Source organism: Ascaphus truei, chromosome 5, assembly GCF_040206685.1.
Source record: "Ascaphus truei isolate aAscTru1 chromosome 5, aAscTru1.hap1, whole genome shotgun sequence".
NCBI classification, from domain to species: domain Eukaryota; kingdom Metazoa; phylum Chordata; class Amphibia; order Anura; family Ascaphidae; genus Ascaphus; species Ascaphus truei.
This window is the reverse complement of record NC_134487.1, coordinates 128,160,077-128,186,688: the sequence shown is the minus strand read 5'-3', so window position 1 is coordinate 128,186,688 and position 26,612 is coordinate 128,160,077. Positions and strand designations below refer to the sequence as shown.

General features: G+C 38.8%; 1 protein-coding gene across 2 annotated transcripts; it reads left to right on the top strand.

The window, feature by feature from the left end:
* Positions 1–120: 120 nt before the first annotated feature.
* Positions 121–26,398, top strand: SCYL2 (SCY1 like pseudokinase 2). 2 transcript variants are annotated; one of them, XM_075600692.1, is made up of 19 exons: positions 121–283; positions 2,266–2,471; positions 4,543–4,700; positions 5,609–5,753; positions 8,152–8,301; positions 8,670–8,891; positions 9,465–9,581; positions 10,080–10,205; positions 10,883–11,059; positions 11,176–11,187; positions 11,315–11,437; positions 12,295–12,408; positions 13,859–13,991; positions 14,347–14,465; positions 16,428–16,528; positions 17,804–17,870; positions 18,530–18,622; positions 20,706–20,825; positions 22,938–26,398. In XM_075600692.1, exons 2-19 carry the CDS (start codon positions 2,295–2,297, stop codon positions 23,589–23,591), a joined length of 2,808 nt encoding a protein of 935 aa, XP_075456807.1. In that variant the 5' UTR covers positions 121–283; positions 2,266–2,294; the 3' UTR covers positions 23,592–26,398. The 2 variants fall into 2 exon arrangements, with proteins under 2 accessions (XP_075456807.1, XP_075456808.1); XM_075600693.1 differs by lacking the exon at positions 11,176–11,187 and having other exon boundaries at positions 122–283.
* Positions 26,399–26,612: the final 214 nt, after the last annotated feature.

Here is a 26,612-nt window from a genome sequence, read left to right as displayed (position 1 = left end):
GTATTGCCCTTAACCAAGATGGCGTCACACTTCACACTGCCGGAGCTCAGCGCTCTGCGCCGTGACGTCTCATGCAACAAGCCTTTTCCGGGTTCTGAAGGGTGTTCCGCCATTATACGCGAATTGAGTCATAGCGGAAGTGACGGAGGTGTTTGTCAGTGTCTCAGCTGCTGGGAGATGTGGAACTGCTGGAGAGGGGGAAGCGGCGCAGCCTGATGTGACAGGAACCCCCGCCACATCTATCACATATACACATACTGTATATATATCCACCAGTGCAGAGGTGAGGCAGGTCGGACACCGCTCTCATGTTATGTATCATGGGGGGCTGGGAGCAGAGCCCGGGAGGGTTGAGTCCGGCCTAGTGTGGGGACCCGGATATAGATAGGACCAGAGTCATGTGCTTAATACCAAATAACATGTCATTTTACTACATCTATCCATTTGTCCAGGTACCTGTGTCTGCAGCGCGTGCACATACCTGGGTGTATGTGTCCAGGTACCTGTGTCTGCAGCACGTGCACATACCTGGGTGTATGTGTCCAGGTACCTGTGTCTGCAGCGCGTGCACATACCTGGGTGTATGTGTCCAGGTACCTGTGCCTGCAGCGTGTGCAAATACCCGGGTGTATGTGTCCAGGTACCCGTGCCTGCAGCGCGTGCAAATACCCGGGTGTATGTGTCCAGGTACTCGTGTCTGCAGTACGTGCACATACCCGGGTGTATGTGTCCAGGTACTTGTGTCTGCAGCGCGTGCACATACCCGGGTGTATGTGTCCAGGTACTTGTGTCTGCAGCGCGTGCACATACCCGGGTGTATGTCTCCAGGTACCCTGGTGTAGGTGTCCAGGTACCCGTGCCTGCAGCGTGTGCACATACCTGGATGTATGTGTCCAGGTACCCTGGTGTAGGTGTCCAGGTACCCGTGCCTGCAGCGCATGCACGTACCCGGGTTTGTGTGTCCAGGTACCGTGCCGGCAGCGCATGCCCGTACCCGTGCGCATGTACTCCTTCATTCATTATAACCATTTCACTTGTGAAGTACTGTTCCTTTTGCGTGTGGGTTATGTGCTGGTTTTCATGTTGCCTCTGTCCTTATCTCAAGAGTAGCGGCATAGCTGGTGTATGGTTTCTCCCCACCCCCCCATTCATTTAATATTGCGTCGTCTTGGAAGTTATTGTGGATTGAGACTGGCGTGGTCTCCCTTATTTTCTGTTTGTGTGATGTATTTTTCCTGTTGGGCTCTCTGACAGAAGTGTAGAATGTAACTGCTTTTCCGTAGCTGTTGGTGGAAATGGATAAACTAACCTTTTTTTATAGCTCTAAGTGTGACTAAAACATCTCTAAATCATGATTTAGACTCTTAAACTTATCATTGACTAGTATATTTTCATAATTAGGTTAAACTGCTCCTTTTTATCCCCCTTGCTGCCTGATAAATGTGTAAGCGGTTGATCCTGACTTTCAAGAGGGTGATCAATATGAGATCTGGAGGAGTCAGTTGATGTGTAATGTTATAGTGAAAATGAGTTACACCCTCTGAGGGTAAGTTGACATTTATGCACTCGTAAGACATGGAGACTACACCTTGTTTTCAACCACAAAGAAGCAATTCATTGTTTGAGACAACTGGACCAATATATTGTTTACACAGCTACCCTATCCTTCATGGTAACTTCGTAACTTCACTCGCCTGTAACTTCACTCGCCTGTAACTTCACTCGCCTGTAACTTCACTCGCCTGTACTTCAAACCCTATGTAATATAGTTGGTGGTGGTCATCGAGACCACTTTTGCATACAGCCTTCCTCTTTAATGGGATGTTTCCCCATACATTATACACCTGGATATATTGTAAACATTTCCAGTTGAGATTTTGTTGTGAACAAAGGTGCTAAGAACTCTAAGCAAAGATGTTCTATTTGAACTATAAATCCTATATTTAAATAGGCAAATGTGTCAGAAAAAGGACCCACATTGATCTAGCACCTTGTCTGATCTAGCACCTTGTCTGATCTAGCACCTTGCCTGATGAAATCATCGTTACATGGAGTATCTTGTAAACTGAAAGAAAAATGCTGGAACTCTTGTTTCTTTGACTTTACCCATAAACATAGCTGGGGGAAAAAAATGCATCGTTATTGTTCGCATATTCACAAACTAACAAAAAAGATGCCACAACACTCACCAGTGTTATGTTCACAAACTGCAGACATTGCAGTGTTTAACTTTTTGCTTCCTAATCGCATCATTTGTATCTGTAGGCCACCAAGATCACATTAGGAAAGAAACCATGGAATCCATGCTCAATAAGCTGAAAAGCACAGTCACAAAGGTAACTGCTGATGTTACCAGTGCTGTGATGGGAAACCCTGTCACCAGGGAATTCGACGTAGGCAAACATATAGCCAGTGGTGGCAACGGGCTAGCATGGAAAATATTCAATGGCACTAAAAAATCAACCAAACAGGTATGTTCATTTCTGCTTTGTATTCACCATGGAGAGACAATTAAAAACAAGACATAACACATACTTCTACATTAGATATCGTAATTGCTTTTCTTATATCCACAAGATAGTAATGTCAATATCTCAATTATCAGGTGTTGTATACCATCGATTAGTTAGTTGTACAAGAAAAATAAACCATTAAAAAAAAAAAGAAAAAGTGCATGTTATGTTTAGCCGCGTAAAACATTGAGACTTTTTCTTGTACTCAAATTTAAATGGATGACGTAATTATGAATCGTATTAAAATTGCAAATAAACACTGGCTGGGCTTTTTTTGGATTGCTTGCTGCAATGTGAACACATTGAAAAGTAATTTAGTACTGTAGTTGTATTTACACTTATTGCTCAAGCCTTGAAGGCCGCAAACAGATGTGCAGACAATAAGCAAAGCAAGATATTGGTACAGTAGAACATTTTACTTATTTTAGGAGCTGTTTTCATGTAGCCACATGTAATGGCATAATCCCAGCAATCTAACACACTCTCTACCATTGTCCGCGGTGCTTTCACAATTAAAGAATAAAATGATCAGATTTGCATATATAGGCTCAAAGGCCTAACTGCAAAAAGCTCAATGTATGTATATATTTTTTATTTATATAGCTCTTGTTATTCATTAAAATACAGGGAAATAAGTGTGTAAAACCAAAATCGCCTAATAGGAAAATAAATGAGTTTGAAGTGGTATATTGAGAGATTTACAGAGATATTCGTATAAAGAGTAAGAGCAATGGATGGCAGTATCTGGCCAAGAGTATTGGTAAATGCCTTTTTGTGCGTTTGGGGAGAAGTAGTCATGATCCATGTTGTTGCCATGCTTCATTCAGAAGGTGCGTTTCTACATTTGACTTGGAAGTGGACTGAACGGATGCTTGTTGTGTACCGATGGTAAGAGTTCCTTGTGTATGGGGCACAGAGAGGCATAAAGGTTTTAAGTGATTTATCTATATATCTGTCTGGGAGGGGCAGGGAAATGTAGAGCTTCGAAGCTGAAGAGAACAGAATTCTTCGAATATACAACAGGTACTGTTTTTGTAAGCATTTAAGAGTCTCATAGGGAACAGTTAGGTCGTGATTATAGTGGCAGCGACAGTGCCCGCGGCCCGAATAACAAACCTCTTCTCTATGAGGCCGCCTGTTGAGTCGCGCGTGTGATTCAGGAAAAGACAAAGAATTTTGTCTTTGCCACGTGCCGGCCGGGTCACATGTGCGGTTCAGCCAATGAGGGCGAACGGCTCGCGTGACATTGCCACACCTCCCCGTCACCTCGGATCTTGGTGCAGGTTTTGCGCGAGCGACAAGCGCGTGTGATGTCATGCGCTCCGTCACGCGCGGCAACTATTATTGCGGCCTTAAGAGCAACATAAGTTACAGTAATAAGTACGGAGGTATTTAAAAAAAATTTAAATTTATCCATACTTAACCTTTTTGCTACTAATTAAACCAGCAAGGCAATATTTTGCTGATTTAGTTTGACCGTTTGAAGTGGCTAATATGCCCTCGGGGAATGTTTTAATAATTCTCAAACAGCATACTATTGAATGGTTTTGTTTTGTGATGTGGCGTGTAACATGGATGAGAAAAGGGAAAATTACTGACATAAATTCCATTTCTAATTTTGTGATGTGTAGGCTGATTATGTGATGCTGAAATAACCATGATTACTACTGTAGACACTTTTGGTCTACAATGATTATTTTGGCTTCACATTTGTGTAGTGACGTTTGGGATCTATATAGGCTTTATCTGTTGACCTATGTCTATTTTATTGTGACCGTACAAGACATATGGCAAAACTTTACACATTGATTGTTTGGCCAGCAAATGGGAAAGTTTTCCAAGACACACAGGCTATCCTAAATACAAAAAAAGGATAAAAGGGGATTGATTACAGTGGATGGAAAATGGTCTGACTTGGTTGCCCAAGTGGCTCTAATCTGCGGTCAAATTGTAAGTTTCTATGAGTGACAATAACTGTTTGCATAAAACTGAAATATCCCTATATTAAAACTTCTTGTTCTTTCACTAGGAAGTTGCTGTGTTTGTATTTGACAAAAAATTGATTGACAAATATCATAAATTTGAAAAAGATCAGATTATAGACTCCCTCAAGCGCGGTGTTCAGCAGTTAACGCGGCTACGACATCCCCGGTTACTAACTGTACAGCATCCACTAGAAGAATCCAGGTACTGTGCATATCATTTACTCTGCTTGCATGTCCAGTTCTTCAGGTTTTGGGAATAGTTTGTACTACATCGAAGGCAGCCGTCTGTCGCCTTTTAGCAGAGTGAAAATGAGACGCGTCGTCCTCCTCCAGTGTTAAGGATATTTAATGTTCACGCACGACAAGCTGAAAATGTGTGTGTTGTGTCCATCAATTTACAATTGCAAACGGGTACAGCATTATTAATAAAAGGCATTCAATTTGTACTGTAGGTCACATTTCTTATGAGGTTTATATCGGTGTATTAAATGTTATTGCCACTGCTGCCAGATTGCTTTGTAAATATGGTGGCAAAACAGAGGCTTCTGTTTAATCCAGGAGCCAAGCAAGAAGATTGATGGGGAACAACCTCGTACAGTTTGCATATTGAATAACGGACTGTTTATGACACTAGGAAATGGGATTTGTTATTTGAGGTAGAATCTGCCTAGAGAACACAGCTCTTTAATGGGGGAGAAGACAACTGCACCAATTGGAGCTCAGCATGGTTTATAGTTCTGACCTCCGTGTACATTATACACTTTGGAACCAATTTATCATCACTCGTATAGTTTGAAAAAGTATCTTATGCATGTCACAGGCCTACGCACAGTGTTTGTGTTGGGATGACTTCTCTTTCTTTGTGTAAACGTCTTGGTAAGTTCGTGTTCTAGGAGTTTGCTTGAAAGTGGAGCTGACCTAGAAAAATAAAATTGTAACCCCAGCCATTTCATTTGTTCTTTTACGGGCATGTAAAATTATGCTGCCAAACCAGCGACGTTGTTGATGGTACATGCTAAAGGTTGTGACCCAAGCACAAAACAATATCTAATCAAGTCCTATTCCTGTGCTTATTAATTGCAATCTTTTAAAATATTTTTTCCTATCTAGGGATTGTCTTGCGTTTTGTACAGAGCCCGTCTTTGCAAGCTTGGCCAACATCCTTGGCTGCTGGGACAATCTTCCATCTCCTCTGCCTTCTGACATTAAAGAACACAAACTTTATGATGTAGAAACTAAATATGGCTTTCTACAGGTCAGTATACACACTTATGTTTTTGGACTTGCACTTAATCGCTTAATGGTCAAGAAAACATTAGTGCCATCTGAGAAGACGGTGACTTTGAAAAAGAGAATAGTATGTATAGAGGGATATACACAGAGATGTGTTCTACCTCTCTGTATTTGTAGATTAGTGTTTGTACATGTGTATGATCCGTTACTGGCCGTGCAGGAACAACGTGATATGTATGTTTTCTTTTCTCTCCAGATTAGCATTGTTTTTATTTCCTTGGTGTATATGTGAAACCAGTGCTTCTTACCATTTTTCATGGGAGTTAATAGACCTGTACATAAACATTTGCAGCGTTGCTGTCCTATGTGTTCTATTGTTTGATAATATAACTGTGTACCCTCCTATTTTTTATTATTTAATGCTCATCCTCCGCAGACTATGGGACTGATTCTACAAATGCCAAAGCAGCTGCTAAGCTGCTTCAGAGTTTTTTGGTTTTTAAATCAGCTGCTATATTAGGGGTGGGCAACTCCAGTCCTCAAGAGCTGCCGTCGGGTTTTCAGGATATCTCTGCTTCAGCACAGGTGGCTTAGTTTTTGATCACCTGTGCTGAAGCAGGGATCTCCTGAGAACCTGACCTGTTGGTGCTCCTTGAGGGCTGGAGTTGCACACCGCTGCACTATATAGTAAGTGTTCAATGTACTCCTTATCTGTAAGGCCGTGGTCACAGTCTGCACTGTAGCACGAGCGCCCGGCGGAGGGTGGCAGGTGCACAGCGCTTCACCGCGATCTGTGGTCTGTGGAGAGAGGCAGAGATTGCGCCGGGGGGGGGTTGGTTTTGCAGGTGGTGGCCATGACCTTGTTGCGGCTGGTTCACCCTCATTGGCTGAACCACCGGGGGGGCGTGGCCATGCGGACCCGGGCGCTTTAGACTGCACTGGGACCGCAGCCAAAGGTTCATTGTGACAACGACACTACCGCAGGGATTCACCAACATCAGAAAAGGGTGATCACACCGCAATCCCGCATTGTCCACCAATGGTTTAAGTACCTGGGATTGTGTTGCAGTAACGCATATCGGAGATTAGTAACTCTCCCCCTATATGCCAAAACTGAATTATGCCTCCAATGTTTATCTAATTATTGAAGTCTCAAAAAAGTGTTTCTTTGTAGTTGGGCCGTATCAAGAGTGAACACTTAAAGTAGTGTACCTTGTGTGTATGTATCTGTTTTTTACTGTGATTACTAGCTCTGAACAGTAGTGATTTTTATCTACTATTTAATTTTTACCAACACTTTTTTTTTTTTTTTTTTAATTTGCTAATTACTTTTATTTTTGATCTGTAGCAGTCGCATTAGGGGACTTAAAAAATAATAATAATTCTGCACATGTGCTTCATCATTGTCAGTTCAGGTCTATCTTTTACTAACATTCATTTTCTATAGTATGAAATGTCCACCTTTTTGTTGTATTAGAAAAGATAACATAAAAACACACTGCTTCATGTTGCAGAGTAAATGTCCATTTTAATTAGAATTGTTGCGGTTAGATATATCTATATCTAATCACTCAAGTCTAAAAAAAAAGAAATGTAAATTTATTAGCTCAATCTAAAGCCGCTCTTGAGAGGCGATTTAGCCTAAAAGTTGAGCCAATAAATTCCCTTTTTTTAAAAAAAAATATGTTTTGAGTGCCTGTCCTTTTTATGCATTTTGTACTCTTCTGCTGGACGGTCGGTACGCACCTAGATATAGACCATTCATTTTTGGTGAGTGCTCTGCTTTTGCTCTCAGATACGGCTATATCTATCGTAATCCTGATTTAAGGTATATTCCCTTTGCACTGGCCCTTACTGGACTTTGTTATATCTTGTGATGCATTATACAGCTCAACCCCGTTACAACGCGAATCCGCTTATAACGCGATGCACGCGTGGCTCCCAATTTTCGTATTTATGAATACTTTACAACACGATTATTGGTATCTTAAATACTTTATTGTACAATGCATACAATTATACATTATTTCTAACGCGATCCGCTTATAACACAATGGGATTCTTTGGACCCCAAGCACAGTGTTTATAAGGGGGTTGAGCTGTATATTGGTGCCAGGGGCAATTTTCCTGGGGCATCCCGTTTACAAAGGTCTCTACAGAATGAAGCACAAATGGTAGATTATAAAAAGCTTTCTAAAATAATCAACAATGTTTTCTTTTAAAGCATCACTAAATACATTTTAGAGCAGCCTCTTAGTCCATGTCCAGTATATTGCTGGCTCATTTAAACGGTCCTGGGCGACTCTTAAAAATACATTTGTTAGCTCTACTTTAAATATGTTTATAAAAATTTCTGCACATTTACAAAAAATAGGAAACTTGACTTGTTTAAAAGCATCTTCCTTTCCTTCTGTTGGCAGGTTTCTGAAGGCTTGTCGTTTTTGCATAGCAGTGTAAAAATGATTCATGCGAACCTTACACCGGAAAACCTTATTTTAAACCGAAGTGGAGCATGGAAAATAATGGGCTTCGATTTTTGCAATCCATCAATAAATCCATCTGAGCAAGAGGTAACATAAAATTATTTTATTTTTTAGTTATTCTAGGTTTTTTTTTTGAGCTGTTAAATCTGTTGCTCTAGTTTAATTTGGTCCTGTGTGAGACTTGTCACTTTAAATGATTTTACTTGTAACCCTAAATCATATTTTTTTTTGTTCATTATATAGAATAAAAAGCAGTTTGGCATTAGAGCTGCTTCTTTTACTTTTTCCTTCTTTATTGCGTTGAATTTGAGTAATTTAGAACAATTTACATGTTAATCATGGTAGATTCCAGCCTGCTGTCATCCTTTCTATTGCTGTGAAGAAAGATGGAACCGTTCATTGTTGTCCTTGCAAATGGCTAACTGAAATTGATAAACCTTATTTTCATGTTGCAGACAAAGTTTGTTTGTAAGGAATGGGATCCTAACTTGCCACCATTGTGTCTGCCGAACCCAGAATATTTGGCACCTGAATACATCTTGTCAGTGAGCTGTGACCCCTCCAGCGACATGTACTCTCTCGGGGTCATTGTACACGCCGTGTATAACAAAGGGAAAACCGTCTTTGAAATTAACAAACAAGATATTTATAAAAGCTTCAGCAGACAACTGGATCAGGTATATTTTTATCCATCTAACTTTCCGTTATATGAATCAACCAAGTTCTTATCGCACTGATTTTATTTATTTTTTAAATTTGGTTACCATATTTATAAGTAACGTTTTCGTAGGCTATTGAATGGGGTTAGAAAAGGACCGCAAGTAGAACCGGACCTGTTTTATCTGTATGTGAATTCTTACGCCGTGCATATTTTCAGTAATATCGCATTGTAATTCCTAGTACAGAAAATGGCATCTTAGTGTACAAAAATTGTGCATTTCTGTATATTTATAGGAGTGCAACATCGGCTCAAGGTTGTAAGTCACTATTGGAGTATATTACAATTTCTTGAGCCTATTCAATGCTGTATGGACTTCAAACGCATTGTTTAATTATATATTGCAGTCCTTCCTACTTTATAGGGGATGTAATGATCGATACATTTTGTCAGAAAATGACTGATTAGCATAATTTCATTTTTATGTTTTTTTTTTCTTTTTTTTCTGGCTGCATCTATAATGTGAAACGTTTATTTTCTTGTTATGTTTTAGAAGCGTGAATTTACATGTTTGTGTCTTTGATTTATGCAGCTAAGTCGATTAAACCCAAATGTCCTTGCAAACATCCCCGAAGACGTACGGGAACATGTAAAGCTATTATTAAATGTAACTCCTGCCGTTCGACCGGATGCAGATCAAATGACCAAGGTAACTATATACTGTATGTAATCCAGTTCTGCACAGTGGTCAGACTTGAGTATTCTATAACATTTCAAACGCATCATACGCCTGGCACAGACATAATATTAATGGGTTATATTGTATGTTTAACCCCATTGTATCTTGGCTATTGAACGGGGCTCTTAAACTGGTTCCCAATGGGGCCACATCAGAAAACATTTAGGAGTGGAAGATCCACAAGCTTATGTCATTTTAGATACTTAAAAAAAAAAATCTTTTAATGTAAGATTAATACATAGGCCCTTCTTCTGTAAGATGTGATAGTGCAGATAACATGGTGCTTTGCCTACAATAGCACATCATCTGCGCTTATCACACCTTACAGGATAAGGGCCATAGTGTTATAGCAACATGTCTCTGCAACATTTGTGTAAATAGTCCTGTTTTTCCCTCTCATATCTTCGGAAGTACCATGGTGTGTATGAACGGTCACATTGAGAGCTCCCATTTTCTTCACTCCCGCAGATACCATTTTTTGACGATGTTGGTGCGGTGACACTGCAATATTTTGATTCCCTTTTTCAACGAGACAATCTCCAGAAGTCACAATTTTTTAAAGGGTTACCAAAAGTTCTTCCAAAACTACCTAAGGTTTGTAAACGGCAAAACACAAACCTAAACCGGATGTCTGGTCACCCTAGTTTGACAGAAAAATACAATCCACTGTAAAATAATAGATATTAAGGAGTCAGACACTTCCCCTTGTAAAATGTATATACACGCTTGTTGTATGTACTCTTTGCATATTATACATATTCAGTAGTACTCATTTGACATATATGTAATATTATCTAAATAAACACAACACAGCCTGATCGATGCAGTGAATGGTCACCAGTCGAATCCTTTTTGAGCCCGATATTCTCAGAGTGAAAGGGAGAAAATAATTCCTCCTTTAATTTGCCATTTATTTTATATTCTTCCTCAAACCCCTCATGTCATCGCCCTCCAGATTCTGGGAAACCGCGATTAGACTGATAACTTTGTCTAGTGTGGTGAGCTGGTGCTAATGAAGCTGGATGATTACAGCAAACACGAATGTTATTCCTTACACAAATGTAAACACATTTTGCAGTGTTTGCTAGAGATTCTTCTATACGTTTGTTTTGAATCCTTCCTATTTATTTGCTATAGAAGTGGTAGCTTTGACCTTTTATTTTCATGATCAGAGGAAATCTTATTCTAAGCTACTCAACATAATTTAGCCTTTATCCTTAAGCTTCCGTACCAAAATCTATATTCCAAGTATCTTTCCCTTGTATTTTTAGCGTGTTGTTGTGCAGCGTATATTGCCCTCGTTAACGTCCGAGTTTGTAAACCCCGACATGGTGCCATTTGTGCTGCCCAATGTTCTGCTGATTGCTGAGCAGTGCACGAAAGAAGAATACACCAAGCTTATTCTACCAGATCTGGGGCCTGTTTTCCGACAACAAGAACCTATTCAGGTTTGTATTTATTAGAAACCATTAAACTGCTAATTATTGGAATGCATACCTTTAATTAATATCTAGTATTTTAATTACAATAATTGCTGACTTTGTTATCTTTTCCATGCCATCAGGCTAGCAACATGGTGAGTGAATGTGTTTTTGTAATTTTTATATCATCATGATATATTTCTGTTTTTTTCTTCAAAATGATTTGTAATGCTACCTGTGGTATTGAGCGATCTAGCATGATTTTTTTTTTTTTTTTTAAAGATTCTTTTAATATTTCTGCAAAAAATGGATCTGCTTCTCACCAAGACGCCTTCAGATGAAATCAAGAATAGCGTTTTACCCATGGTGTATAGGGCTCTTGAAGCCCCTTCAATTCAGATCCAGGTACATTTTTGGAAATACGTGTGAATGTTAATTGAAATGTTTTTTTTGGTTGATCATTTACATAACCCTGAAAGCGCAGTCATTCTCTTAACTGCAATATCTCTATAACGCTCCAAAATATGTCAACTTTTGATCATTTCCTTGTATGCCTCAACTAACTACATATGTGTTGTATGAATGAGTGGAGAAAACTGTCGGGTCTTTGGTATCGTTTGCAAATAAAATTTTGCCTCCTTTAGATTCTCTCAGCCTCCAAGGAAAATACATTGTCAGGTTGATCATTCGTGTCCAATTATACAAGGACAAATATCTTCTGTCCTGTAAACAAAGTACAGGCTACTAAAATCACATAAATATGGGAATATGCAATAACACAGATGATAAAGTCCTGCAGTTCAAGGGGTCTGACACATGGTCTATTCCACATGCAACATAACAGCATATTTGACATTGCTGCTTCACCAGAGGGCCTCATTGAACAATATATTTTTAATTCACAGCAAGTGGTCTTTGCACCCATTTGTTGCACAATTTAACATGTTCCAGTTCACCAACTAGCACCAAATTAGTGAGACTACACATTACTTTGATGTACAGTATTTGAAACTATTTGCACAAAAATATTTTTAGGTCACACTCCAAGAACTGAAGGAATCTGACAGACACTTTATTTCTCCCATTAAAAAAAAATAAAAAAGTTATACTACAAATGCCCTTGGTCGTATTTGACTTCGAAGACCTCAGCTGTTTATTAAGTAGCAATTCAGTCCCATTATTGCCGTCAGAAAAAATGTTTAACTTTTTCATTTTGCAGATTAAGATTAATATTAAACTAAAAGTGATGTCATTATTTTTAGGAGCTGTGCCTAAACATAATCCCTACATTTGCAAACCTAATAGATTATCCGTCCATGAAAAACTCTTTGATACCAAGAATTAAGAATGCTTGTCTTCAAACATCATCTCTTGCAGTGAGTAATCACATTTTGTTGACACTTTTTTGTTTTGTTTCATTTAATTCCTGTGTCGGGCACCAAAAAGTAAGTTTTAAGCTCTTAAATGTTTTAAGAAGGCATTTTGCAGGAGGAATTCCATGTACAGTGCTGTGTACACGACAGTACTATATATGAATGATTAATTGTGGCTTATTCTTTTCTGTTCCTTAATACAATCTTAATGCATCTTATTTTCCTTACAAATCTTTGCTGTGGAAGCCATGCATTAGAAACAGCCAATATCTTTATGAAAGAGTTAACTAATGTAAGCCAAAGGTACCAACATTCTCTTGGTGAGAAAGTGGATATTTAAAGTTTGTGTAGTAATTCGATGGGTATCCTGAACTTTCTAGAGCATATAGTCCTTTAACTAGTTAGTTTATTGACCAGAGGTAGTAACTCTCAAACCAAGTTATCTCTGAATCCACATTAGCCTCGACATTTGACCAAAAAGAGTTCATACTGTCCTGGGTACGGTGAGTTGGGGGACCCGGGCACCCTAATGGGAACCCTAACATGCACCTGTCAGAATGCGGCCGGTGGAATGTAGGCTACTTCTGACAGGCACCTCCATTGTTACTCTGACAGGAACCCCCCCAATCCCATACCTTTATCCCCCCCTCACCCCCCAGGCCCATACCGCCTTTTCCTCCCTCCCCGACAGGCCAATAACTACTACCCTCCCTTCCAGCACACCAATGTACGCCACAAGTCCCCCCGACCTCCCAGCACGCCAGCTTCCTCCCCCATAGCCTAACGCCTGCAGCCTGTTTTAGGCTCCGGTGACCCCTCAGATTGCTGAGATAAATACCTTTTTTATGTGCCAGTAAAATGGATGGCGGCTACCATGGTGGTCCGATAGGAAGCTGCAATGTCGTTATGCTGTGACATTTCAGATTCCTATTGGCCGTGGGAAGGAGGCTTGGATGGCGGCCATATTGTTTTCCCAAAAAGAATCAAAAACACTGGCGCGCATAAAAAGGTGAATGTCTCTGTAACCGGAGGAAACAGACATAATAATAGTGTCATTTCAGCTCCTAGAGGTACCCCTGATTCCAGTATTGTACAAAATTGAGATGGGGAGATTGCGGCTTTAAATTTGGGGTTCTCAAATTAACACGTGGGGGATCTATGGTATAGATGTGTCCAGTTGTGGGATTGTGTTTAAAGAAAAGTTGGAAAGGTCCATAGTGCATAAAACATGTTACATTTTGAAGTTGTACCCTAAAGCTTTTAAAGTAGCAGTCCACACAGCTTGTGTTTTTTTGACATTTTGTTTTTATATCCCCTGAAACGGGGAGTCCACAGATTGTTGACTGACCTTCCACCTCCACCCCAAAGGCAGTGACTTTCCCAGTGCTGCGTTTACGTTATCCATGAAAGAAAAAACATTGTAAAGACTTTTCAACTATTTCATTTGCAATAGGTGCGTGTAAATTCGTTGGTGTGCTTAGGAAAGATTCTGGAATACCTGGACAAGTGGTTTGTAATAGATGAAATATTACCCTTTCTACAACAAATTCCATCAAGGGAGCCTGCAGTCCTCATGGGAATTCTAGGTATTTAATCTTTCATTTGTTTTAAATGCTTATTAAAGTGTTACGGTGGAATCTCCTCTGTCTGCCTTTGTTGAGATGTACAGTACATGCCTGTGTAAACTATATACAGTATCACAAACCAGCTTGAATGATGCATTAACATTGTGGGGACAGTATAATAAATGCTTGATCCAATGAATTTATAACATGACTTGTTGGAAATGGTATTACTCAAGAATCTGCAGGACTGTAAAAAGGAATAGAAAATCTCAACAGATTACAGATATCTGTTAGAATTCCCATCTCCCAGCACATCCTTTACAAAATTAGTGTTGTAAAATGAATCACTAATCATTCACTTTTTTTTCTAACGTAGGTATATACAAATGTATATTTATGCATAAGAAACTGGGTGTTACCAAAGAGCAACTTGCTGGAAAAGTGTTACCTCACCTAATTCCTCTTAGTATTGATGGTAACCTTAACCTCAACCAGGTGAGAACAATTTAACCTCAAACTTTAAGTCAATATAGAATATATTTGGTGTACCGATGGCCAAGACCGGTGACGGAAAGGCCTCAAACCATCTTGCATTAGCCAGCAGGTTAGATGTCAAATGTAAAGTTTACAGCTGTTTTCATCTGTGATATGGTGGCATGTTTTATTATAGCTTAAGGTAACTGGTGTCTGACCTAATTTGGTTTCATCACTTTGCTCAACTAGTGTATTCCTTATCCATTTAATTTTGGCTACATATATGTAATAGAAGAATATTGACTTGTTTTATCAGCCATAATTGAAAAGGCCTTAATCCGTACGAGAACCCTTGATCTCAAACGATTATTCACATACTCCAAAGAACTGTGGGTAGGTCTGCATGTTGCCAAATAGTTTCAAAAGTATCTGGGAAAATTAGAGCTGGTATCTACTTCGCTAAACTGAGGAAAAACCGAATATAAGCTCTAGGAGGGCAGGCGGGGATATTGACAAGTATTGAAAAACCTATATGAAAAAATTATTTAAAAAAACGAGCCTCTTGGGTTGTGGAGGGAGTCATATAACCCTGATGGGGTGGGAATGTAATTGAGGATAGGAGGAGACACAATAACGGGGTCTGATAAAATAATATATAGATGTAGTGTACCTGTGTAGGCTATATTGAACCTCACCAGGACATATAAATCAGACTCGACCCCTGTTGTCTCCTGCAAGCCCGGTGTAGAGTAACTGATACTCACGATAAGTCACCGTCCTGCCCCTCTCAGCTGATGCAGCTCTATTAGACATCAGCTGCTGAAAAATCCTGTGTCACCTGGAAAAAAAAATTAAAACAGAAGAAACTCTCCTCCCACGTGTTTCATGCCCCATATGGCGCTTTATCAAGGAGTTTCTCCATGAGAACGCGCCGTAGGGTGCGTGGGAGAGTTTTTTTTTCAGTTTTGATTACATAAAAAACATAGTTTCAATTGTTTTTAGTACTTTTTTGCTGGCGAGTTTCCATAATTTAGTTAGAGCAACAGTCTCATCGATCCACCCATCTCCTTACTTCGCTAAACTGCCAGTTCCACTTGTATGCTCAGTAACCTTCATGCCATTTTCCTGATGCAAATATGTCATGGGTTAAGCGGGAATAAACTTAGACTAGTAGTGTTGTGCTTTATTCCTACTTGGTACTACTTCACTGGGTCAAATCTTAATTTAGAGGTAGCCTTTAGACATGACAACATACTGGAAAATGCAATAATGTCAAAAGTACTTCGCCATTTAACACCCATCTGCAGATGCTCTCTAGTTGCTTCAAACTGTAAGGTATAGTCAGTAGCTTTAAAGAAAAAAGAAAAATGTAGTTGTTGAAAGCTCAGTAACAAATGTCTTGGAGCAGGAGGCACTTGTGGTAGTTGTCACTTCAACAGTGTCTGGGCATGTTCTCAGGGTGGTAGTGGCATTGCCATGATATTAGGATAGTGGTTTTCCTCTAGGGTACGTGTTTGGCCCTAATAGTAGTAGCCAACTAAAAAATACGATCTGACAAAATAATGGTGAAGCTTTCGACAATAAAATGACTTGTGTGGAACCCCGGATAAAGCGAGGAATCCAAAGCTGTATTCACAGACGCAAAAGTGATCTAAATACTCCACATCACCTTTTCAGCATCAACGAAGACCTTGTCACTTAAAGTTAGAAAAAAGTGTGCCACAGTAATGCCAACATCTAATTGAAATATTAGGGAATTGTCAGATCATCATTCATGTTTTAAACTACTTTCTTCACCTTTTTGTTCCTTGTCCTTAGTTCACCATGCCTCGTAATAGTTACCGTTTGCATAGCCTACCTGTGGTACAAAAATGTTCACAAGAATGGTTATTTGCATATGTATTTTAGTGGGAGACATTAAAATGTTTTCACGTTAATAATCTTGTAATTTTAGTGTTTCTTACATTTCTTTTTATTTTACAGTTTAATTCATTCATGTCTGTGATCAAAGAGATGCTAGCTAAATTAGAGGCTGAGCATAAAACCAAACTTGAGCAACTTCATAGTATGCATGAACAGCAAAAGTAAGTATTTCATGTTTGAGGCAGTGTAGTTTACCAGTTCCCCACTCCTACGTCAGCAGCAATCTTCCCTGCTCGATTTTTAGTTATATGTAATTATTTTCTTTTACTGAATGTGGAGCCGGGAATTTCCCCCAGAGCTGTATCGCGCTAATTTTTAGCTCGCATACCCCCATGGTTCACAAGATGCCACCCAAGCCTCGCTCCCAGTGGCCAAATAGGAAGCTGCAGTGTCATGACATGGGAGCTTGGATAACCCCCGACCGCCATCTTTTTTTTAAAATTTTGCCAGCGCATAAAAGTTCAATATCTCTGAAACTGGGGTTCCACGTTTGTGCAAAAAGACATTTAAAATAATTAAGAAATTGCTTCATTAACACACTCTGAGATGTGTGTTTTCTGCATTGATTTTAAATGTTTTTATTTTTTTTAATTCCGGCATTCTTTTATAAAGTGTGTGTGTGTGTGTGTGTGTGTGTGTGTGTGTGTGTGTGTGTGTGTGTGTGTGTGTGTGTGTGTGTGTGTGTGTGTGTGTGTGTGTGTGTGTGTGTGTGTGTGTACACATTCTATAGTGCTCTAATCTCTGTTCCTCTGTTACAATTGCCAGCACACACACAAAATCTCCACACTGAGTATTATCCACTCTTTTATACCTTTTTTTTTTTTTTTAAACAAAAATTTGTATCAAGCATTTTACTTTTTCTTTGCGAATTGTTAATGGTACATGTGTTATTCACAAGAAGTTGCATTACATCTCTAGCCCTTTCAACACATCTGAATTTCAAGTGGAATATCCTATACACACTGTTTACCCCCAAAAATCCCTCTCTCATTTCCTTCTCTTTCAAGGCCCGTAATTTTTAGCGTAGTGTTGCTAACCTTTGGAATGGTCATTGGTTTCCATGGTACACACGGTTTTCCTCCTTATTTTAGAGATGGATTAGCAGAGGTCTGCTCCATTGAAAGGAACGCAAAAAAAGGCAGATCTAGAGTCTTGGCATTTGTTCGCTATGGTAACAAGATGCTGCGTTCTTGTTTTTTAATCACCCACTTAATTTGAAGTTATGTTGAATACTTGCAATTTTGACACCATGATCCTGCCCAACCATTATCTTTCCCCCCCATACTATTGTTCTAGTGATTTGCTAATTATATTTTGTTTGCATTTTTTTACCAATGTGAACCTTTTACTTCACTGAATTGAAGTTTGCATTAAATGCTGAATGAAAAATAACCTTGCATCCCTTTAAACTAAAAATGTTCTACTTTATATTCCAGATCTATGGATATAAGCAATCAGTTGAATCTATCTGCAGAATCGCAAGCTAGTAAGACCAGCAACCAGGTAACAAGAGAAAACTAATGTCAAAATTCAAGCTTTGCGTTGTAATCAAAATTGCTGTTCACATTAATGCGGAAAAATCCAGTGTCCGTTCTTCATTTAAAAAATGTTGTTGTTGTTATTAATAATAAATAATTTGGTATAGAAATGTATTGCAATACTACTGTCAGTCACCCATGGGAGTCGATGCTTTCAGGACATGCTGAATATGCTGGGTTAGGATGCTGCCGCTTTATAGAAGGCATATCTGCCAATATAAGAGGGATCCCGCCACACATCCTTTAGTGTCCAGCCCTCAATCTTAGCAACACCCTCCTTCCCCAGATCGGTTTGCCCCTTCCTCTTCGTTCCTTTCCTGCCTTTATCTCTGATATTCAGTGACGGGCAGAATTAAGGACATATGTTTTGTACAATGGAATTTATTTAAAGCTAAATGGCACCAAATTATTATTATTTTTTTAATTTTAAGTGATTTTTTTTTTCCTTTTTTCTATTGAACCGATATTTATCGCGATAAACATCCTAATATCATTATTGTTTGACTTTTCTTTGGTATTGCCCAAAAGTGGACTGCCCTGGTTTCACTTCTTGGTGGCCCCCGAAGCAGCTGCTATTTGCCACCATACATACTTGTTTCAGCTGTATAATTATTTGTTTAACAGGCAGACAAAGTGTTTAACACCGTTGGGAAAGATTTCCTGACGGGGGGAAATGAAAAACAAGAGAATGGATTCGTGCCGAAGCCGCAAGGAAAGGTGATTACTATTTATGTTCTAGGTCTACCCATGCTAGTTAAACTACTTATCCCCCAATCCCCAGCTTATTAAATGCAGTTACATGACCTTTACCCTTCGTCTTCTTTTCCTGTAGTCTTCCATGGCGTACATGGTGTGTGCGCTGCCATGGGAAGATGCGCAGGGAAACAGCCAAATAAGTCTGTTGTAGTAGATGAGGATAGTAGTTTTGTGGTATTCATAGGCAACTGCATCTCCTTTTACACTCCTAGTACTGCGTGATGAACCCTCACCTCCGACTCTTCGTTTTCCGTGCCTGCATTATCCTTTGCGAGAAAAGGTGCTTGATTAGCTATTTCATTTCTCCATTTTATAAATCCAGGACAGGGCCATTTCCCAGTGCAAGCTATTTTTCCTGAAAGCCTGCAATTGGTATCAGAAAGTCTGAGGTTCCTACAGTACCTTCTCAATTGATTTCTTACAAAGCATTATGTTAATGGCCTCTCTGGCTGTACAGGGGTTAAAGACTTCATATTTTGACACCGGCCGACACACTTGGACTTCATCAAAGCCGCAATTATCAGCTCTGTGGCAGATTATTAACACCTCATACATTAACCTTGGCCCTTTGCAGACGCACTTACCAGAATGCCCTCCTACTGTCTCTGTATGTTCTTCCTACCAACAAAATTAGATTGTAAGCTCTTCAGAGCAGGGACTCCTTATGTCTGAGCACTTCTTCCCTTTGTGTTATTTATATCTTATTATTTATATGATTGTCACTATTACTGCTGTGAAGCGCTATGTACATTTATGGCACTATATAAATAAAGACCTACATCAATACTGCCAGTGTTTATACAATGAAGCACCTGATAACTCCCTGTTTACCTGCTATTTAAAGAAACATTGTTTGGGAACTTAAAAAAAAAAAAATCCCGTTTAAAGCAATCCTGTTGCATAACCATTTATTGTATTACATTCTCCTATGTGGTGCATTAGTAGCTGCTAATTCTTCATTACCAAAAAGACAGTCAAATTAATCAGTAGAAGCAAATACATTGATCATGTCAATCTTGGCACATTTTGTTTCACAATATCAAATGAAAGTATGCCAGTATTTGGAAGAAGTCTACATTATATGACAATATAGTGCTTATGATATAATGTTATTCTCATATCATCACATAAACATAGTGACTAGTCGCTCACCTAGTAGTACATAATGGTTAAAAAAACTTGGTGCACAGGGAAAAATTAGATAGCTAACACTTGAACAGGTAACCACCAGGTCACTATAAGCCCTATAAATTGCACTTTAAAGTTGCAGTATCAATATAAGACACTGTTAGATGGAAAATATGTAATTAGTAGGACCAAAAGAAGGGTCCACTGACCCTAAGACAACAGACTCAAAAGCATAATTAAAACCAAAAAAAAATAAAATTTTAATAAATCTAATTATGACAAAAACAACATATATAGTGAACCTATAACACAGGATATTAAAATCCCCAGTGGGAGAGACGGCTAAATATAGGGATGAGCTGGTATACATATACCTACTGCTCATATAGGAACTGATGCCCTGTACGGATATAATGTGTAAGGGTAGAATAACAGTCTATTTGTAACGGAGCAGAAACTGTTAATAGGACTTGGTACTGGAGAATAGTTGCTTATAAAGTCATCTACCCAAAACAGCGCAAAAATAGACACATATAGATATTTCCCCAGTATATTGGAAAACCAAAACAGAAAAATGTCACACACTCAGTGACTGCGTGGATAATTACCGCAGGGGGTATGTTTGTATTTACCCATATAATGTCTGTATATTGAGGAATATAATCTCCTCCGTTCTATTATATCATGATGGATATATCAGGGGATCACAGCTTTACAGAATGTTATATACTGTGCCTCAGTCTCTGTAGTGGTATAATCGCGGGGGGAAAATGGATATTTAGCTGTCTGTCGCTGTACTACTTATCTTCATATCTCCATACAAGAAGCCGTCTCTCCTAGTGTACGTCATGCGTCTGACGTCACCATACCCCATAATGTTATTCTCTTTAGTGATTTTTCTCTTTCGTCTTCAAAGGTATCGCTTACAATGGAAGAGAAGCAAAAACTTGCAAAAGAACAGGAGCAGGTACAGAAGTTGAAAAATCAACAGCCACTTACTCCTAATTCCGTCCCAACAGTTGCACCGGTGAAACAGGTAAGCTTGATGTTTCTTGCAGTTGTAGTGAGGAAACAGGAAGGTGAAATACTCAGAGTGAATACTATTAATGAAGGAATTGGCGTGATACTAATAAAGACAAAGGTTTGCAATGCAGAAATCTTTGTAAAATAGGACTGAAAAGAGGTATACAGTCCAGGGAAGCAAAACACTAGGGTTAGAAACCTAAGGGAAAAGGAGACAGACAAAATAATTTGGAGCCAGTAAATAAGGTGTCTCCTAACCAGGCTTGAGATGTTCTATGGTTGGAAGGATCAAGTCACTTCGGGTTATAACTAACATACCAGAGGCAAGCAGATGGGCAAAGGTCGATGAAGGAGAAATCCGATGAGGAACAGGTGAAGCTATGTTTTAGCAAAAGCACTTAGTCGGATGACACGGTAAAATGAAATGAAGTAATACATTTTGTGTGCTTTATCATACAGATATCATAAGACCATAAAATTAACAATAACAAATAATATCCCAAATGAGTAGCACCTTTGTGCCCTCTGAGCGTAACAATGTATATGTCACTTCTGGTTTTAAAGCAGCAAAACAGCTTGCACTAAATCTTCCCTTTGTTCTAGGACTGAAGCAGGGGGTCTCTGGGGCTGAACTGTGTTAATTTCAGCTTCGGGAACCCTCTGCTTCCAAGAGATACTTCGCTCCATAGCGGTGCCAGTATCTCTACAGCCAAGGAACTTGTGTGCCTAACAGAATGGTGGCTTAAATGTCCCGTGTCACGTGGGCCAATAGGGCGCTGTGATGTCATCTCTTTCTGCTTCCTATTGGCCTGCATGACCTGGACATTTAAACTTCACAGAGATACCAAAGGTGTTTTTGCTGCTCTAAGTTTAATCTACAGTGATGTTTTCAAGAGGAGCAAATTGCTGTGGATTCGATCTCTGAAATTGCCTCACTACTCCCTACTCAACATGGGAACATGTGCAATAATAGAAATAATAAAGGAATGTGGGGTTGTAGACGGCTAAGTGAAGGTTAAGGCACCCTTATATATTAACAATATTTAAACATTCATTTTAGAGAAGCATGACCAAAATGTCAACTTGTTGCTTGATTTATATACGAGTAGGTCATCACTTGTCGTGGCTTCATTTTATATGCAATTTCATTTATATGCAAATTTTTATTAAAAGGATATTTGTTTAATAAAATTATAGGGATTGATGTCCCTTGAGACCCAAGTATAATTCTTCCCAATGGAAATGGCATCAAGGCATATACAGTAGGCTGAGGAAATCTTTAACCTTGCACTTGCTAAACACAGCTAAATTCTCTATAGCAGCCATGTGGAAGCAAACCTGTGCACCAACCATGGAACAGGGGGGGAAAAATTAGCATGGGAGGTTATTGGCATGGAAATAATTAACCACATAATTGGACCCTCCTCAAATAAATGTGAGGCTGCAGTTTGGCACCCTGCAGTAAATAAGTAGTAGCCATATAAAGGTAGTAAGGAGAACACGAGGGATGAGACCAGGATGAGTTGGCTCAGTCTACCAGTTCATAATTCATTGATGCAATACATGGCGAGTCAGTATCTCATGATTTACATATTTACTCTCATTTTTATTTAATTCCGTTGGTTTATTTCCTTATTTGTTATAGAAAAGGGATGCATTACACTTATTTGTACGATTGGTAATATGATGCATTGCATAATTGAAATACAATGTGTGAAAATGTGATGAAGAATTTGCACACACACAAAAATCACAAGAAAAAGAAAAGATATTTGTTTGGGGGAACATATTCAACTAGAGCTAATGCACACACAATCCCACTGAGAAACAGTATTAACCACAAAGAAAGTCAAACACTTCAGAGTTCTTGTGGGGTGTTTTTTTTTTTTTTTTTTTGGGTGTCTAAAAAGTTAAAGTCTCGCCATAGACATGTAGAGTAATAGTTTCTGGTGATTGTAGGCTACAATGGGGTTTTTGTTTGTTCTCCAACTATATATGAAGCCCTGGCCATTGGAATTTTGCATTCATAGTTGGCATTGCTTCATACTACAATATGTTGAATTCCAATGGAGGCTCCCAAAAGTAGTAATGAACCTTTACATTATGTGCCTTCTCTACTTTTCAGACAAAGGATCTGACGGTAACCCTGATGGAGAACATGTCATCCTTGAACAGTCTTCCCACTAGTCACTCTAAAGCAGCCATCAGTGGGTTTTCTCCTGTCATTCACATGCCTGGCAGCATAGGATTTCCAGCACCACTTGACAACATAAGCTCAAACAGAAATGTACAAAATGGACTAAACTCAAACATGGGTTTCCACCCATCTGGGTGTAACATGGGAGTTGGGAATCCAAACCAGAATTTCTTTAGTGGCACGGGCTCTGTTAGCATGACCAAAATGACTCCCATGCCAACTGCTGCTAACATGCAAAATTTTAACTCGCTGAGCAGCCCGTCTGGAATGCTGCAGCAGACACAGCACAGCAAACCCACTGCTAGCATGTCTGCTCTGGATAGTCTTTTTGGCCCTCAGAAACACAAAGTGAGTATGAACCAAATGTCGCAGCCGACGCAAAGTCCATGGCTCAACCAATTTGCACCCCAACAAGGCTCTCCGGCCATCAGCGGGCCTGTAACGCAGACAAACATGGTGGGACAAACTGGTTTTGGCACTCAGTCCAACCCATTTTTGAACCCACAGAGCTTTACTCAGCCAACAAACACCATGAAAAGCAGCATCTCGGCTAGCAACGATTTAAAAGACCTTTTTGGCTAGATAACTTTTTTCACACTGTGTTTTGTATTCATCGCGAAACCTGTTGTGAACGGTATCTTTTGGTTGTATTTTGTCATAGCGATATTACAACGTTTCTGAAAACGGTGTTACATTTTCTCGCAATTATCGTTCCATCTCCTCACTTTGTGTTGGCGATCCTGCGGTTAAAGAGGATTACATTTGCGAAAAAACCAGAGTATAAATTACAAGCGGGTAGTAGAAATAGTCTCTGTTTTCTGATCCAACATCGATGTCGTATTACTGCAGCTGAGTTTCCTAAACTAGGAATTTAGTGCATTATTACTCGCTGACTAATCGGCAAATATTTGACACTGTATGCGGCTAAAATTGATTTTAAATTAAAAACAACTCCAATTGGTAGAAAACTATTAAGAATTTATGCAATATACATTACGATGAATACAATATACATTATCTGGTCACCCTGGCGTGATTCCAGATTTTGTATTACACAGGGGTAATGTAAAACTGTTTTACCAAAAGTTTTTGTTTTAAAATCTACAGTTTCTAGTTTGGTCCCTCTTACATCAAACATCCATGTTTCAAAATCCGGGCTGGGCAAACCTTTCAGGGTGATACGTAGGCAAATGGCAACCTCACTAACCATTTCACTGCAGCGTCCTCAGGGCAATACTTTTTTTTGGGCGGGGGGGGAAAGTATGTTTTATTCCAGTTTTCCATGCTACTTGTAATCCATAGCAAAAGAATGCAAATGGAGGGAAAAAAACCTTTTCACATTCCCTCACTATGTACAATGACTGTCACAATAAGCACTTTTTTTTGTCTAGTCTCAAACCAGCCCAATAAAGATAGTAGTAGTTTATTTTGCACCAATCTGATCAATGGAAGGAATTGTGATACTTTATTCATTTTCTTTCTGTTTCAGATTATAATAGAACTTTAAACCAGGGCTGTAAATTGGTCCTTAATGTGTTAAGAAGTGACCAATTCTTATAAAAAAAGAAAATGATGTTTGTAGAAGGTCTCTAATCTTCGGCACACGTTTAGGATTTTTACCTTTTACATTGAAACAAAATTACATTTTTACGTTTAGTCCAAAAGTGATAATGATACCATATTTACTACTCTGAAGTGTTTTTGAATATGTTTGAGCCATCTGTGCCTGAAGATTTTTTTTTATTTTGCGGTTTTTGCACATTTTCTTCTGCCAATAATTTTATGTTTATCTTCCACTTAAATTCCAGCATGTTTTTTTTGTGTTATCTTGGTGTCATTTTATGATTTTAGAATCGTAAACATGGACATCACATTCATCAGGAAGAGCTCACAAAGTCCCAGATCAACAAAAGGGCGCCAGGCTTTAGCACGCTTTTACTCCCATTCATATGGATTAGAGCTGAAGCATGCTAACGCCCAACACCATTACGTGGATCCGAGCCAAAGTGAGAATTGGAAGCTGCATATTGTCGTCATTGTAAACATGCCATCTACCAGGAAATAGCAGTGGGGTCAGTTAACTCGCTGCGAACAGCAATGCTTTATTGTTTATAGTTAGAAAATGAGATTAGCTTTTGCATCTGCCATATGCTTCATTAGTGATTTCAAACCACATACAACCTCACATTGCAGAAAGAACATGTTTTATTAAGTTAAGGGTAAGCCTAATTGGTTTTCCACGCATGACAAATGATAAATAACCTTTCTTCAAGTTCCTAGAGTGTTATCTACACTCAAATGACCAAATAGACCGGATTTTTTTTTTTTTTTAAAGCACTATTCTACTTTTAATAGGCATACTGACCAATTTCTCTGAACTTGAACCAAAGTCAGAGAGAGATGGACTATCTCTCCCTTTTTCGCCTAAATTTCCCTGAAGAAATGTATACATGTTCCTCAGTCCCCCTTTCTTTTCTTTTTCCCTTCCTCTGTCATGTTGGTTTTGATGTTTTCATAGTGGAAAGGAAAAGCACCCCAAAGAAATCACTGCACAGAAATGTAGGATGAGGTCTTGCACTGTTGAGGCAATATTCTACTTGTGCATATTTTCTGTCCTACAAAAAAAAATTCATCTTATTCCATTTAATCCCTGATGGACCCATCTCTCATATTTCACAGGTTCCTCTGGTACTGTAAAAATTGAAAGTAACTTTTTTTTTAAGATCATTTCTAAATCTGACAGTGTATTGGATCTTGATATGGGGAACTGTAACTGCTTGAAGGGCCCACAATATGTCAATATATTGCTGCCTAGTATAGTGAAACTTAATACAGCAGGAAAAGAAGTATAATAGTTCAAGTTCTAGAGTTGTAATATGCATTGAAAGGTCCAAAACAAGCAATATCATCACCTGCAGTGTTCAGTCTCCCTATGATGCACACTGTGCTTCTACTACCCAGGGTATTTTGGGGCTGTTTGTGTCTACTCTTCAAATGAGCTGCTTGAGGAATAATGAATTGACAATATTAATATTGCCTATTTTTTCATTGGACTATGTTATTCCATTTGATGTTTAAGACCACGGGGCCTTATGGTGTAAATGGATTTGTTACATAACTATGTATGTTTAAAGACTTGATAAACCTATCTTTATATATAACTGTGAATCATAGAAACTGTTTATACCCTTTTTAGGTTTGTGTGTGCTGTTATATTTCTTGTTAAACCTGTGTTGTGCGTAATTACATTTTGAACAAAATGTTTATAGGGGGAAAAAAATGAATAAATGAACCCTGGATAACATCTCCTAAAGGAAACTTAACATTGTTTTCTGTAAACTATAACCTCTGTGTTTTTCATATATAAAAGACATGGATTATTATGTTAATCAATATTTCTGATTTTTTTTTTTTTAAGTCTATTTTTGGAATCTGAGAACTACTTTAAGACTGCCAAGTCTGTAGTGTTATTTATAATGTATCTTTTTGCAGCTTTTGGATTCTTGAATTGTGTAGTGATACTTCATATAAACTAATTTTCATGTCACTGGGGCTAATAGTCCTTGATCTCTGAAATACAGTACCTGTTTTCATTCCCTTTTT